We start from the raw sequence: 16241 nt of genomic DNA, 5'->3' as shown, positions 1-16241 counted from the left end.
CACAGCACACCCTTGATCAAACAGCAACCGAAGGTCATTCCCGTTGTTAATTTGCTTTAATGGTAAGCTTGTATCACCTTCTGACTTTGCATGTTACCATTCAACATACAAATGTGGAAAATTACAAAATTCAGTAAAAGATGTTACTGTTCTTGCTAGACTTGGAAACATCTTCATATATGTTGGTATATCACACACACGTACAGTGTACATTCCATTTTCAAGATAACCTAAAGTTTAAGCACATGAATTAATCTCTTTTTTTTTTTTTAATATATAGTGATTCTTATTGATTTATTATTATTGATAATTTTCAAGGAATTTGGTGGGGAATGCTGTGTGGAACAGTTTTACAACGTTTGTCCTTTTCTGGATTATCTATAAAACAAATTGGAAGAAGGAGGTAATTAGAATTTCATGCAAACATAACTTTAACAAAGTGAAACATGCGGTTAATTTAATCAGGTGCTAAATGCAGGCTTCTATTGCTGGTGAAAGAATAAAACAATGGGGAGGGGAATCAGATGTGGTAGAGCATGATGTAGAAAGAAGAAACCGAGACGAGAAAGCGTAACAGAAGAACCATGCATGAACAAAATTTTAGCAAAATTTATTTATTTACAAGTGAAGAATAATCCAACCTTGTATCACCTTCCTTATCCAAACAGATTCAATTCTTCTCAACCTGATCACATCAAATTGATCCCTTCTACTCCTCTTCTACTTCTTGTGCTTGAAAATTCTTGGCCTAAAGTTGAATTGGCTCATCTTCTTCACACACACACACACACCACACAGACAGTTGGTTTGCTCTTGGATGAAGTGGTGGTTGTTGTTTTCTGGTTTTTTGATGTATTTTTGTATTCTTGCTGTTGTTTGGATTTAGCCTCTCTGGTTTTCTTTTTGGTCTGCCATGACCTGTAACTTGGTTTGCTCTGCAACTTTGTTGGATATGTAAAATCTTATTTAATAAAATAAATAAATACTAATAATAATCCATTGTTTCATCAATGATATGTTTCATTGGCAAAATACAGTGCTTCTTTAAAAGTCTAATTTTTTTAATTTTTATTTTATTTTATTTTATCTTGATTTTATTGACAGTACTTTTGTGCTACATTTTGAAAAAATATATATAGAGACACGCATACAATGCCCATTTCTCTCGAAAGATTATATGTATCAACAAGCATATAAAACAAAACCCTTGTTGAAAGACCCAACACAGACAAACAAAAGCCCACTCATAAAAGGGCAACACCAACGGTTGGCAAAACAAGTCCCAAGCCCAGGCCCCTGAAACAATAATAACCAATAAATGGGATGGTGGGAATCAACAACTTGAAAGTATCTATGGTAAGACTCGTTATGGTAGTGGTGGTGGTGGTGGTGGTGGTGGTGGTGGAGTAATGGCAAAGAAGAAGAAGGGGTTGGATTGTGATGGTTCGAAGAAGGAGCTAGGGAGGTTCCATTCTCCGGCCATAGTCTATGCAAATGGGCATTGGCATTTCCTATTAAATTATATTTTTTTATTTACCATTTTGCATCTTCCTCACATTTTTTATCTCCTCTCTCATTACAGTGTGTGTGTGTGTTTTTTTTTCCCCCCCTATAGAATCCACATCTCCCTCCTCTCTCATTATAATCACTTTTATTCTCACATATTTCGGTATTTTAGGACTCTTCAAAGTTTTGAAAGTAGCAATTTTTTTTACAAATAAGGAATAAAATGATTAAAGAATTTTGTTGGAGCATTGGATCTGATTTTTCTAACATCCGGTTTTATTGTTCTTTAACTAAAATTATTTTATAGTTTTATTTTATTTTTTTTTTTTGTTATCATAAAATTATAAATTTTGTTTGTGAGTTATGACTATTTATTTATATGTGTATTAGAAAGTATGAATCTAGATATGAAAAACTTAAAAAGAAGAGAATTAAAAAAAATCTAATTCAATCTAAAAAAGAGCTATTTTGACAACTAATAATTGATAAAGCAAGAAGGGGTGAATTGGTATTTTTTTTTAACAAAAACTTCTTTCAACACTTCAATAAATATCAATGATCAAGACTCACACATTCAACCACAAGTGCTCAGTGATTTTACAAGAAAAATCTCTCTCAACTAGAGATCAAAATCTTTGTTTCTTGGCCTCGGCTAGTGTAAACTCCACTAATTATAATGCAAGTTGATACACATTCAGTTATCACTCCCTAGCTCACAACAACACACACAGATATTTCCCCAGTCCTAAGTAACCTTATTTTGACCCTAGGAACTCTTACTGCTCTTGAAATACATTGAAAATGATAAATAACAATAATACTTAACTATTACAAAGCGTAAAATTGATTACACAGTTTAAAGTATCAAACAACAGCAACAAGCTTCATTCTGTTGAATGTGTGTTTTGAGGGGTAAATATAAAATTTCGTATCAACACATAATAGAACTTGATTCCCAGTGCCTTATATCAACATTATACACATGCTCAATTGATAATCTCAATCGTACAAGCAATGTATATCACAATCTTAGCTCAATAAAGACTTATATATCCTGCTCAAAACCCTAAAACCTAGGGTTTCAAAGGTCAAAATCACAAATGACAAAAAAAAATAAAATAATTCATGTGCTTAAGCTTTAGGTTATCTTGAAAATGGGATGTACTCTTTGTGTGTGTGTGTATGTGTGTGTTATATGCCAACATATATGAAGATGTTTCCAAGTGGAGCAAGAACAATAACATCTTTTACGTACTGAATTTTGTAATTTTCCACATTTGTATGTTGTATGGTAACATGCAAAGTCACAAGGTGATAACATGCGAGGTCGTTGTCTAAGCAGGACAGGTCCAAATTGACCATTTTAAATGTGGCATTTGGAGCAAAATTTATTCAGGATGGAGAAGTGAGAAATCAAAATCAGTGTTAAAATAAGAATAAAGGTGTAAGATTTTTAGGTAAATCTTTAACATGTGTCCACTTTAAGCAATTGGGTACGATTTTAGTAATTATATGTAGAGAGCGTGGAGTCGATAGTAGTGTACACCTTATCAGTTATCACATATGCTTAGTTTATGGGTCGTGTCGTTCTGTCCTAAGGTGGAGAAGGTATTGGGTACACCCTAAGGTGGAGAAGTTATTGGGTATACCTGGCGCATTGTGCATCAGATTTATCTGAGCCATACGTGTTGTGAACGCGCGAGCGTGTGTTATGCACGTACGGCTAGGATGAACTAGTACACCATGCACTTGACACACCCAATATCTATTCCTAAGGGGGATATTTGGGGGCGTGTTCCTTATTCGAATTCCTCCAAGAGTTTTAATTTTTTATTTTTTTATGATATTCTTGCACTTATTATGTAATTATAGTTCTATAGGAGCATGATGGAAGCAATTTTTTATTATTATGTGCTTGTAATTTATTTTGCTCTTCTTGAAATTTCAATCTGGTGGAACAAGTAAATCTTTGTGTTTTAATTGTATTCTTATTTTTTATATATAATAAAAGAATTCAAAAGTAGAATAATAGAAACCATATATTAATTAATAATTCGAGTGGAGAGAAGGTGTTATTTACCTTGATGCCCATGTTAAGTTTGTAACCCATGATGAGACCCACAGGGACACCAAACACATAGTAGCACCCAATGTTCACATATGCAACAAGTGCTTGCCATCCTGCTCGTATGGCCACCCCTGCAACAATTCAATCACCCTCAATTTTTTTTTTTTTTCTAGTTGGTACTAATACACACATATCTTCACTAAAGCTCGAATTTCTAACATTTCTTTGAAAAATAGGAGCTTACTACCGCTAGGTCACTGACCTGTTGGTCAATCACCCCAAATTAATTCAACTCAAATAATCTTTTTTTTTTTTTGTTTCCCCACCGATAACTAAGCCTGAGGCCATTTCAGAATATGATTATTATACGACACAACCATGAAAAAGATGTATGTGTGCACGTGTGTTATGTAAATATTAGGTGAGCCAAGCATGCCATGTCATTGGTCTGTCCATCTTCACAATTCAATCAAAAGTGATCTCACATATACATAAAAACTACTCCCAACCAACTAAAGTGGCGCATATTTATTAGGTGGGTATATCAATAACATGGTATGTCTAGCTCACCCAATATATTCTGGTGTCGTGGGTAAGGGGGCAACTTGAGTTGGGCAACCCGAATCCAACCTGAGCCCAGATCAACTTTTCGCGAGCTTGGGCAATAATTTTTATAAGTAGGATTGGGTCTGGGTTGAAAAATCTCAACCCGAACTTAATTAGAGTTAGGCTTGGATTGATGGGGTTGAGGTGCTAGCAACAAAACTAGAATTCTAATATTATATATATATATATATATTATGTTTATTTTAAATGCTTTATATATAATATTGAAATTATGATCAGCTTTTTTTCTTTTCAGTTTCATTTGTTAAATCTTAATTTATTATATGTTAGTATTTAGGAGAATTAATTTTCTAAGAATTAATTTGTAATTTATTAAAAATTTGCAATACGTTTTTAAATTTTTTTTTGTTTAAGAGTAATTAATCGAAAACTAACTCAATATCACATTAAATTTTCAGTATGAAGATTCGCTATATGGGTAACTCGAATTAACCCGATTTGCTAACATGAATTAGCCTGATTTCTTAACCCAAAATCTAAGCACGAGTTGCAAATTAGAGAAAAGTAGAAGGATGAGTTAAGCTCCAACTGAGTAGTTAGAGTTGAAGGTAAGAATAGAGTTGAGCTTGACCTATACCTCCAACTTGCCAGCATTACAGCCCCAGTTGTGGGGGAAGGAAAAAAGAATGGGCAAAAAGGAAAGAAGGATAACATTAAAAAGGAAGAATGAAAGTAGAAGGAGAGCCATTTACGTCTGGAAAGAGTTTGTGGTTGAGAGAGAAGAAGGAAAAAATAAATAAAATTGATTGAGGAGAGCCATTTATGATCGGAAAGAGTGGGTGGGTGAGAGAGAAAAAAACATTTGATTGAAAAAGATGGTGGTCCACTGGTCCTAAAAGAAAAGAAAGAGGGGTAAAATTATGGGGACAAATTAAAAGGACAAGCGGGGGAAAACGAAATAAAAAATAATAAAAAAAACCATTTATTTATTTATTTTACTAAAAAACGAAAAAGACAATGAAATAATTACTTGGCCAACTCCATCAACTATCATGTTGTGCAACGCTGCTCAGTGGACGTCGGCAAGTTGCATGATTCTACAATACATAGTGTGTGTAAATAATTATATTATGCGTGCAATGACATAATTGAAGAACAAAAAAAAAAAAAAAAAAAAAAATTGTCAAATTGGTAACACATGTTAAATGACACAAAGCTGAGAGGGCAAAAACAATCAAATTTAAGTTAGGTAGTGAGAATGAGAGCAAGATTGGGAGCACATGTAGTGTAAAAACAAGTCACGCTTATTAAAAAGAATTGTTTAACTTAGAACATAAATTATCTCTATAAAAAATATATTTATTAGATAGTCTTTCATAATGTGACATATACCAGTTCAATTAAGAAAATTTCAATAATAATAAAAAACTGTGGAACCAAAAAAAGTAAATAAAAAATTATAAATAAATTTGAACATGAGTTTTGATTTGAGTAACACGTGGTTTGACTAATATAGTAGGCAAGCAAGATACTTTATATGGAGGTTGTAATTATCCATGTTGGTTTTCTCTAATAAGTAATTTCACATAATATTTCCTTTCAATGGTTCTAGCTGGCGTTGCCTTGCTTATGGTCCTGCAGGAGGAGGACCAGGGCCATTGATCTAATAATTTGTTAGGCATGTTCTTTGCTTGCTTTAATGTCACTTTCTTTGAGCAATCAAGGAGATAGAGAAGGAAAATGATGCAATACAAATTTCCACTTTCTAGTAAACCAAACATGTGGCTGGTGAAAATTTAATTTTATTAATGTACAAATTTGCAAGAAGATGATGTTCATATTTGGTTTTTTAGAAAAAAAATTCTTTATAATCAAATGGATAATAGATGGTTTACCATACGTTATCTTTTTTCAAGTCTGATACATGATCCGTATCGATTAATTTTTTAGAATATGTTTGAAATATTATTCAATTATAAACTTTTTGAACTCATTTTCTTTTGGACTAACAAATATCTCAATTTCCTCGTAAGAGAAAAGTTGCAAGATACAAGCGTGCTCCATAATATAGTAATATCTGCCTATCTAACTTATTTGTTGAGGTCAATTCTAATAAATGTTTCTTTTCGACCATGATCTAAATGTGACTAAAATAAAAAATAAAAAGTTAGACCACAATAAAATTATAATCTTGGCGGTGGCAGTGGCATAAGTCGAGTCCCATCTACTTATGCTACAAATGCAACGGATAAATAAGAAAATGTCTCTTTCAAATTGCTTGGGATCAAGGATTTTAATTAATTCTCTCTTGTAAAAAAAAATTCTTATTTTTTTATTTTGCATTTATATCAAAAGTATATTACATTACATCTAGTCGGTTCCGAACCGATAAACTCCAATCCAATAACCTAATAGATTATGTTTATTTCATCCATATTCGGGAATATTTGATTTGATAACCTGATTTGTTAACATTTGTAATTTTTATGAAAATTTTCAAAATATAAACCACAAAAAGTGAGAGAAAGAAAGATAAAACTAGAAAAATATGAACAAGAAAAAAGAAAAAAGATCAGGGTTTTTGATTGTTATAAAACAGAAAAAATAATAAAGATCTAGATATAATTTCAAAAAATGAAAAAAACTGAAATAACTAAAAATTTTAATTCTATACATGAAACATAAGATTTTATCACGTATAGAATTATATATATAGTATTATATATATTTATAACGCATTATATATTATATATAATATTTGGTCGAATTGAATATAAACATATAGATTTTATCACGTATAAAATTATATATACATTATATATATATTTATAATGTATTATATATTGTATATAATACTTTGTCGGATCGAATTGTTATGAGATCAAATTGAATATAAATTATATCTAATTTGTTAACTAAAGGAATTATTGAAATTTGGATCATTAACGAATTATTGAAATAAATATTTTAATTCATATCAAAGTTATCAAACCGTATTTGAATTGATTTCAGATCAAAAATCTAATTCATTGATAGGTGTAGCACTATCACATTTTGAAATATGAATATTTTTTATTTATTTAAAATGCATAGTATCTTTGACGTGCCTATTAATAGCCACTGGACCCAAGAACTAGAACCTTTAGAAATTTGAGCTTTGCTAGGCCAACTGTTGCTTGACAGTGGCCTAATTTATTTTTTATTTTTATGACATGTATATTATGATAAGTGTCATTGCATATTATGACATGTATATAGTGTAAAATTTGGCGTTGCACCCTTTAAATCTTATTTGTATTGTTTTCAAGATTAATATTGTGTTTGTGCTCTATAAGACTAACTGTCTGAGAGAGTAGGATGTGATTAATCAAATTAATAAAAATTATTTTAAAATTATGAACATGTTTATAAAGTATTAAACGCATATCCATAGTTTGTGGTGTTCAACCCGCGAACAACTAATTCTTAAGAACGTCCGTACTTTCTTAGCTCCTTGGTCTTCCATCATTGATTTGTTCTCTAATGTGGTTCTTTTTAGTATATTATGAGTCCACCGAGACTCCAACATTTTATTTCTGAATTTGAGGAAAAAAATTTATACGTTAAGTCACCTGATACTTTTCAACAGGTACTGTTTTTGCACTCCTAAAACGTTGTCGTTCTTATTCAATTTGATCGTTCTCACACTTTTGCTCTTAAATTCGTTTTTACACTGCTTTATGCGCCTTGGCTTATGTCATCAGAACTAGTGCCCATAAATTTTGAAGTAGTAAATGGGGGTTACATTTTCTAGCATTTTCAAAAGTCAGAATAGAGAAGACAGCAAAGTACAACAATATAAAAAAATTGGAAGGAAAAGGCATTTTTTATTTTACATAACCCATCCAGTTGTTTCACGTGGCCGTGTTCCAGTTCTGTGATTGTGTAATAATTTTGAAGATACGCAGACCCATGATAATGAATTCTAATCACCAAACACTCGGGGGTTTGATGTAGATATATTTTTTATTATTTGTTTTTATTCAATCACTTAGATAATGAATTCTAATCACCTAGGACGCTGAAATCCTATTTTTAATTAACTGATGCGTTCCCTTTAAATATTTATTATTCAATCACTTAGATTTTTAATCCATACCTCTTCCAAAATTTTGCAGCTTAGAATTTTGGTATTTTTATGCGCTGATTCTCTTTGCCGGGTATCTTAAGAACGCAGAAGTTTCTGTGGATGCCTTGTCCATATGGTGAGCAGATATATTCGTGTGTGTGTGTGTGTGTGTGTGTGTGTCTATAGACACGCATACAATATGTCCAGCTTGGAGCAGTTTAATTGATGTGTAAATACAAATTTAAATTACACTGGTACAGGAGTAATATACTAATTCCCTATATTTGGTCACTCTAGCTTGATTATGGCAGAACAAGTCTTTTTTTCTTTTCTGTTTTTTTAAGGTAACAGGGGTATCCGGGCTTTGCCCAGACTCTAAACAAGGCGTCCCTTCCACACGAGTTGGGTAACTAGTACAAGTTTCACAAATGTTTTATGAAATTTGCAGCATGAACATACTGGGATGGGCAATCATGGTAGCTTTCGGATTCAATGCAGCCACAAGGTTGTGTAACAAAACCGAACCTCCTTGAATCTTAGCATCAAACACATCAAATTAAACAAAATAACAAGAGAAATGTGTAATTTGATCCAATGTGCAGTGTGAGAGTGTCAAATGAACTAGGGACAGCACATCCAAGAAGCGCGAAATTCTCTGTAGTGGTGGTCTCGGTAACCTCGGTTTTGTTTGGTCTCTTGCTCGCGCTCATTCTGATCATCAACCGGAGGCAGTACCCGGCTTTATTTTCGAATAATGCAGAAGTAAAACAACTTGTAATCGAGCTCACACCATTGTTAGGAGTCAGCATTGTCATTAACAATATTCAACCTGCTCTTTCTGGTAAATAGTTGAACTATTTCTCGATTATATATCTTCATACTACATTTTCGGGAATATAAGCAAAAGACTTATAAGTGAAAGTATTGTTGCAGGAGTGGCAATAGGGGCAGGATGGCAAGCTATTGTTGCATATGTGAACATTGGGTGCTACTATCTATTCGGTATTCCTTTTGGCCTCCTAACGGGATACAAGTTCGGCATGGGTGTCCGGGTACAAGTTTTCCCATCCTAAACTCCAAATTTCAAAATGCTAACTCACATACTCGTGCCTCCACTGAGGCTCGAACTCCCGACCTCCCCTTTGGAGATGTGGGTTTGTACCAGTTGTGCTATTGCCATTTGGCCTAATTATACACATTAATCAAAATACTTCCTAAAAATTGTTTATGGTTGATCATTTTCAGGGCATATGGTATGGGATGCTGTCAGGAACAGGCCTACAGACCTGCTTCTTGTTCTGGTTGATATACAGAACAAACTGGAAGAAAGAGGTAAGTACATAAAGCAGACTTCATAAATAGTTTACAAAAGCTAGTCACCAGCCAATGATTTATGAAAACCTCTGTGATGACCTTGTGGGCGGGTGTGCTGTAAGCGGGTGCGAGAGACACTGTTAAGCTACTACACTGGGGAGCTACGGGTGCACAGTCCCACATCGCCTGGGTAGAGGAAAGCTGAAATACTTATATGTAAATGTGTCATCTCCAATTGGTATGAGGCATTTTGGGATGAAGCACGAGAGCAAAACCGTGCGAGCTCAGGCCCAAAGCGGACAATATCATTCCATGTGGTGGAATGGGTCGTTACAAATGGTATCAGAACCTGACCCAACCGGAAGTGTGCCGACGGGGACGTCAGGCCTCCAAGGGGGGTGGATTGTGATGACCTTGTGGGCTGGTGTGCTATGGGTGGGTGCGAGAGACATTGTCAAACTACCACACTGGCGAGCTACGGGTGTACAGTCCCACATCGCCTGGGTAGAGGAAAGGTGAAGTGCTGATATGTAAGTGTGTCATCTCCAATTGGTATGAGGCCTTTTAGAATGAAACCCAAGAGCAAAACTGTGCGGGCTTAGGCCCAAAGCGGACAATATCATACCATGTGGTGGAGTAGATCGTTACAACCTCCCTCAAGGTTTATCCAAATTACCTTTGAATGAAACTATTTGAAAAATATCACACACCGTGTCTAGTGAAATTAAAGTCATTAATTGGTTAACGGTAGTGGTTAAATTACTAAAATGTCCATGTCTTTAGTACAACCATTGTGTATGTCATGCTGACATAAGCACTAAAAAAATTGAAAAGACAAAATTTCCCTTGTCATTTTTGGGCTCTAACATTCTCTTCTTGCTTTGTACAACTTATAGCACACACACACACATATATATACACAAACAAATATTACAATCTTCACCCACTGGTTTTTTGTCTTGGAAGTGAAACCTCTGCAATCTTCTCACTAACCGATTCTCCATGTCCATATAGTATTGTACTCACATTTTCTATCTCTAGTTCCAGTACTACTTGTAATCATGGGTTTGTATCACCCTCTCAAAATTACTGTCCTACCCTCAAGATATAACTAAAAGTAAACCCCACCACAAACATATCTATAATGTATATATCAAGGGTACTTTGTTAAAGCATATTAATAGGGTCATTTAAGTAATTATATTTATGGTAAGAGTAGTTTTGGCATTTCTTACATATTTCGTTGACGAATTTATCAATCAACTAAACTAGAGGTGTTATGTCAAACCTCAAGGATTGTTCACCATACTTTTTCAAATAGTTTCAACTGTCGTTAGGCAAACCCTCAAGGGAAGTTCGGGTAATTTACCCATTGATTAAACTAACAATTTTTAAACCGTTGGCAAATGCAGGCTTTGATAGCTGGAGAAAGAATAAAACAATGGGAGGCGAATTAGATGCCAAAAAGGAAGGTGAAGAAATTTGAAACAGGACTGTTGGAAAAATAAACCAAATACATAAACTAACTCAAGTGTTAAATACATGAACCAACTCATGTGTGGAATACATGCACTATATCATTGGGAGATGAAACACTTGTGTTAAACTTATTGTTTTATTTATTGCCTTGTAATTTGTGTCTTTCTAAAGTCATGTATTGGTGCCGATAAATACATGTTTTTAAGTTCTTTGTAAGCAAGAAGTGGGAAAGAAAATATATCAGAATGGAGAGTTTTATATAAAAGTTGTGTGTGTTCTCCTTCTTCATATTGAGTGCCTCCTACAAATTGGTATCAGAGCCAATTTTAAAGAAGAAGGTAGCAGAAAAAATTTCAGAATTATTTCATGGCAAATACAAGCAATTGGGCTTCTCTTATTCCTTGCTTCAATGGAGACAATTATGATTATTGGAGCAACAATGTAAAGGTGCTGCTCAAATCAATGAAATTATGAAATGTTATTAAAGAGGGTTTTGATGAACCCGAAAATGAAGATGATTTAACTCAAGCGCAAAAGAATGTTTTGAATGAGAAGCGAGAAAAGGATAGCAAGCCACTTTTCACAATCTACCAAACAATTGAAATGCCGATCTACGAAAGAATTGCAAAAGCCACCAAATCCAAGCAAGCTTGGGAGATTATACAAGCGGCATACAAAGGTGAGGAAAAAGTGAAAAAGGTACATCTTCAAACCTTAAGATCGGAATTTGAGAAGTTAGAAATGAAGGAGAATTCATCTATTTCCGACTATTTTACAAATGTTACATCTATAGTAAATCAAATGGCTTCTAATGGAGAAATTTTAGAAGATGAAAGAGTGGTTGAAAAACTTCTTCGCAGCTTGCCTTAAAATTTTGATTATGTTGTAGTTGCCATTGAAGAATCTAGAGATCTCTCTTGTCTTTCTCTAGATGATTTATTGGGAACTTTAAAGGCTCATGAAATTCGGATCAATCAAAGAAATCCTCCTCCTCCTTCTCTTGACCAAGCTCTTAAATCTCAAGTTTCAATTACGGGAGGCCGTGGTTACAACCATGGTCGAGGCCGTGGAAGGAGTGGAAATTTCCGAGAAAGAGTTTCTAATTTTCGTGGAAAAGGAAGAGCTCTTTCAAAAAATGAAATTTTTTCAAAAGAAGATGAGAAAAATCAACACACAAATTTTTCACAAAGAGGAAGAGGCCGTGGTTTTTACCAAGGAAGAAAAGGCTATGTTGAATGTTTTCATTGCCATAAACCTGGTCACAAAATTAGTGAATGTTGGTACAAACAAGCTGAAAAAAATGAGACTGGTTTTATGTAATACCCCTAATTTTAAAAGGACAATCTTGTAATTTAATATAATTATTTTTATTTAATTAATTGATTATTTGCTTATTTTAATTAATTAATTATTTGCTCATTTGATTTGTTTTATTTTTAATTAACTTAAATGTGTTTTTCTTTCATTAATTGTTTTAAATTGTGTTTTCTTTAATTAATTGCTTAAATTATATTTGGGTTTGTTTCTTTACGTGTTTATGTAAATGCACTGTTTTGGTAATTAGGGTTTTATGTTTTACATCGTGTTTAGGATTGGAGCCGACATATAGTTGGTTTAGGATTTAATTTAGGGTTTGGTTTAGGATTTAAATTAGGGTTTCAACTTAAGCCTATAAATACATGAGTATACGTCTGCTAGGGTTTCCTGTAAACCATATTCACTATATTCACGTACATAAGGATACAGAGGGAATACAGAGAGAACTTTAAGAGAGTAAGGTAGGGAATCAAGGAGGAGTTCTGGATTTAACTAGGAGTGGCAGAGGTTGATAACAACTATTGACATTGCCGAAGTTGCTAGAGACAACAGTTTTGGATTTTCAATCGGAAATCAGAGGCAAGTTTCTATTCTGCTCTATCTCTTTAATCTGTGTTCTGTGCATGCCTATGAGGACTTCAGGGACTTAATAAAGGCTAAAACAATTATAAACAAACATAATATCATGGATTTATGCATATAAGAATCTAGTTTAAATACTCGTAAGATAATTGTTTTGCCTATTTCTGCTTCTCTATTAATCTGTTTTTCTATAGTTGTGATTTAGGTTGTTGTAAACTAAGGTTGTAAATTATATGTGGGATGCTTTGTAACTAATCTAGGAGTGAGTTTAAAGCCTGGAACAAGATCTTAAAACAGTTTTGATTTTTACAAAATAAATCTGTTGTAAGTTGCTTAAGGTTGCTATTTGAACGTTATGTAATTGTGGCTTCCAAACTTGAGTCTAGTTCAAATCATGGTTGCATATCAGTGGGTTAGGATTAATCTATAACTTTGATTGGACCCTAGAACAACTGATTAAAACATTCCAGAGGCTCTGTTAGCTACCGGAGTCGAAGAAGATGAAGCAAGAACAGATAACGGTGTCCAAAGAAGCAAGAGCAGGCTCCAGAAAACCTAGGAGCCGCCTCTAAGCCTTTGGAGCCGGCTCCTGGCTATTTTGGAGCCGGCTCCAATAGTCCAGAGCCGGCTCTTGAGGCAATTTGAGCAGTGCTCTCACCCGGATGCGCTCAGTTTTGGTTTAGTGCACTGTTTGGCTGCGTAGGGTGTTTTAAACGGTTTAAATTGAATTAATGGATGGATACAAATGTTGTAGATCCATTAAACAATAGAGAAACATAAATTCATAATTTAATTAAGGATTGGACAATGCACAGTTAGGCAAGGAATTTACCGGTTGCACCTTGAATATTAAACTGTTTACACTAGAGAATTTAGAGTATCGTTTGTATATGATTTAATTAGGGTTAAACATATATAAATAGGATTATAAGTAACATTAATTACTTAAATTTAACTGAATTTGTGTTGAATCAAGTTAATTTTCACTTTGTTATTCAACTACGGCAGATACGGACAACTTGGAGGATGTGAATGCTTATACTTATTTTGCAGATTACATTATTGAAATATTGATTTTGTTTAGGCTCTATAATGAATGCTTATTATTGATATATATGTATCAAATTATAATGATACATATTTTGGAGGATGGATGTTGATTATATAGTGTGGTTCAATTAACTACGCAGTTTGGAGGAGTTAAATGCTCAGTAAATTTTTATCAGCTTAAAGGAATTGGTTTACGATTTCTAAACTTTATATTGTGTGCATAATTTGATCCTAAACTTGATAGGTTATATTAAATGCTTATTCTGGAGTATAGTTGGTTTGCATCTATTACTGTTTTATCGACTATGTTAATTGAAGGATTGTATATACCGGTATGGGACGGTGACATACTAGGTATGGATTAGTTCAAGCACTAAATCCTACCTAATTTGGAATGAGTTGGATTAACCATAAAGAGGTTAAGTCCTGCTTATATGGATGTATATGGACCGGTATGGGACGGTGTCATACTAGGAATGGTTTAGCTCAAAATGCATAAACCTAACCTATTGGATTTAAGGGAATGATTGTAAAATATTGAATCCTAAACCTTGTTTAGTCAAATCGACTGATTAAGTTGAAAGACTATCTGGATTAATTGTGTTTATGTGTAGTCGGATCGACTGATTAAGTTGAATGACTACCTGGATTAAATGTTGGTTGTGTTTAAGTTAGATCGACTGATTAAGTTGAATGACTAAACTGGATTAAAATTCTTATGTCAATTCAATAAACAATAAAATGGCATACCTTGGGTTAGACGGACTTTATATATATGTTATGGCACCACGATATGGGCATGAGTCTCAGAGTCGTTGGTTAGGGAGCGTATATCACTTGGGATGGATAACTAGACATAGGTATTGTTCCCTGGTAGGTCTAGGTACTCATGCCCACCTTAGGGTGCGTATTTGCATGTTGCCTTCTATTCAGGCTGAGACAAACCTATTGGACTATCGAGCGTCCTATTAGTGTGCACTATATACATATCTGGACTACTCTAGATATTGTTGAGTCTTCCTAGGATGTATCTGCGTATCGGATTACTGTTTGGATTGTAGTAGATCAGGACTTGCATGTGGGCCTGACCCACTCCTTTATTTTTCAGGTATTCGTCAGTTCCAGGGTTAGAACTTGGACGTGCAGAGCAGATACAGATATTCATTCCTCCGACTATGTAGGAATCTTCTCTATGTTAGCTGTTGAATTTATTTTTATGATTTAAACTCCTATTTGAGAATTTTATAAGGGGTCCAATAGATGGATTCCCGAGTTGTAAACTTACAGAGGTTTTGAAGCTTGGATTTTTATAATTATATTTGGAAGATATTTATTTCTAGTTCCTTTCAGCTTTTAAATTTTTATTTCTTAAACAATTTTGTATTCCGTGTTCGATTTAAAATACTTTAATTGTTTGATATTCCCTCGGGTTTGGGCCTGGGCCTGATCAACCCGTGTCTCGGATCCGAGGGGTATCACATTTTATGCATGAAAACAAGTCTGATTTCCATGAAAATGACTCTCATGAAACTTTGTTGATTGCATGTCATGGTGATAATACTGATGATGTATGGTACTTAGATAGTGGTGCTAGCAAGCACATGACCGGCAACAAAAATCTATTTTCAAATTTGATTGAAGTGTATCATGGCCAAGTAACAATTGGAGATGCCAGAGCTTACAAAATTAAAGGCTTTGGAGAAGTTTCATTCAAAACAAATTCTGGCAAAATTGAGAAAATGTCGAAAGTTTATTATGTGCCCTGCTTAAAAGGTAATTTACTTAGCACCAGTCATCTTTTGCGGAAAGGATATGATATTCATTTTCATGAGAATGCATGCATCATGACAAAAAACAATCAACTTGTTGCTAAAATTGGGATGGCGGCTAACAATCTTTTTCCTCTCAAGCTCCAAATTGCTAATATTTCTTGTTTCACTAATGTTGAGAAAGGAGACTCCAAGTTGTGGCATGACAGGTTTGGACACTTAAATTTTGGAAGTTTGAAATTGTTGGCGTCAAAGAAAATGGTGGAAGGACTGCCTCAAATTGAAAGTATAGATGGAATTTGTGAAGAATGCATGCTTGGAAAACAACATAGAGATCCATTTCCTTCACAATCCTTGTGGCGTGCTAAGCATCCATTGGAGCTTATTCATACAGATTTGTGTGGTCCATTGCTGATTCCATCTCTTTGAGGTAATAGATATTTTCTCCTATTTATTAATGACTTCACTAGAAAAAATTGGG

General features: G+C 34.0%; 1 protein-coding gene across 2 annotated transcripts; it reads left to right on the top strand.

Annotated features, from left to right (window-relative positions):
• The first annotated feature begins 7545 nt into the window (after positions 1-7545).
• On the top strand, positions 7546-15335 carry LOC132304275 (protein DETOXIFICATION 32-like). 2 transcript variants are annotated; one of them, XM_059801877.1, is made up of 5 exons: positions 7546-8754; positions 8852-9090; positions 9183-9301; positions 9495-9581; positions 15100-15335. In XM_059801877.1, exons 1-5 carry the CDS (start codon positions 8678-8680, stop codon positions 15214-15216), a joined length of 639 nt encoding a protein of 212 aa, XP_059657860.1. In that variant the 5' UTR covers positions 7546-8677; the 3' UTR covers positions 15217-15335. The 2 variants fall into 2 exon arrangements, with proteins under 2 accessions (XP_059657860.1, XP_059657861.1); XM_059801878.1 differs by lacking the exon at positions 15100-15335 and adding an exon at positions 10976-11400 and having other exon boundaries at positions 7563-8754.
• Positions 15336-16241: the final 906 nt, after the last annotated feature.

The sequence above is a fragment of the Cornus florida genome, unplaced genomic scaffold (genome assembly GCF_030987335.1).
Source record: "Cornus florida cultivar Cherokee Brave unplaced genomic scaffold, ASM3098733v1 CherokeeBrave_3.0.0_Hap2_Chr04, whole genome shotgun sequence".
In the NCBI taxonomy this organism is placed as follows: Eukaryota; Viridiplantae; Streptophyta; class Magnoliopsida; order Cornales; family Cornaceae; genus Cornus; species Cornus florida.
Note: the sequence above shows the minus strand (reverse complement) of the source record. Positions and strands in the feature narration are given on the sequence as shown.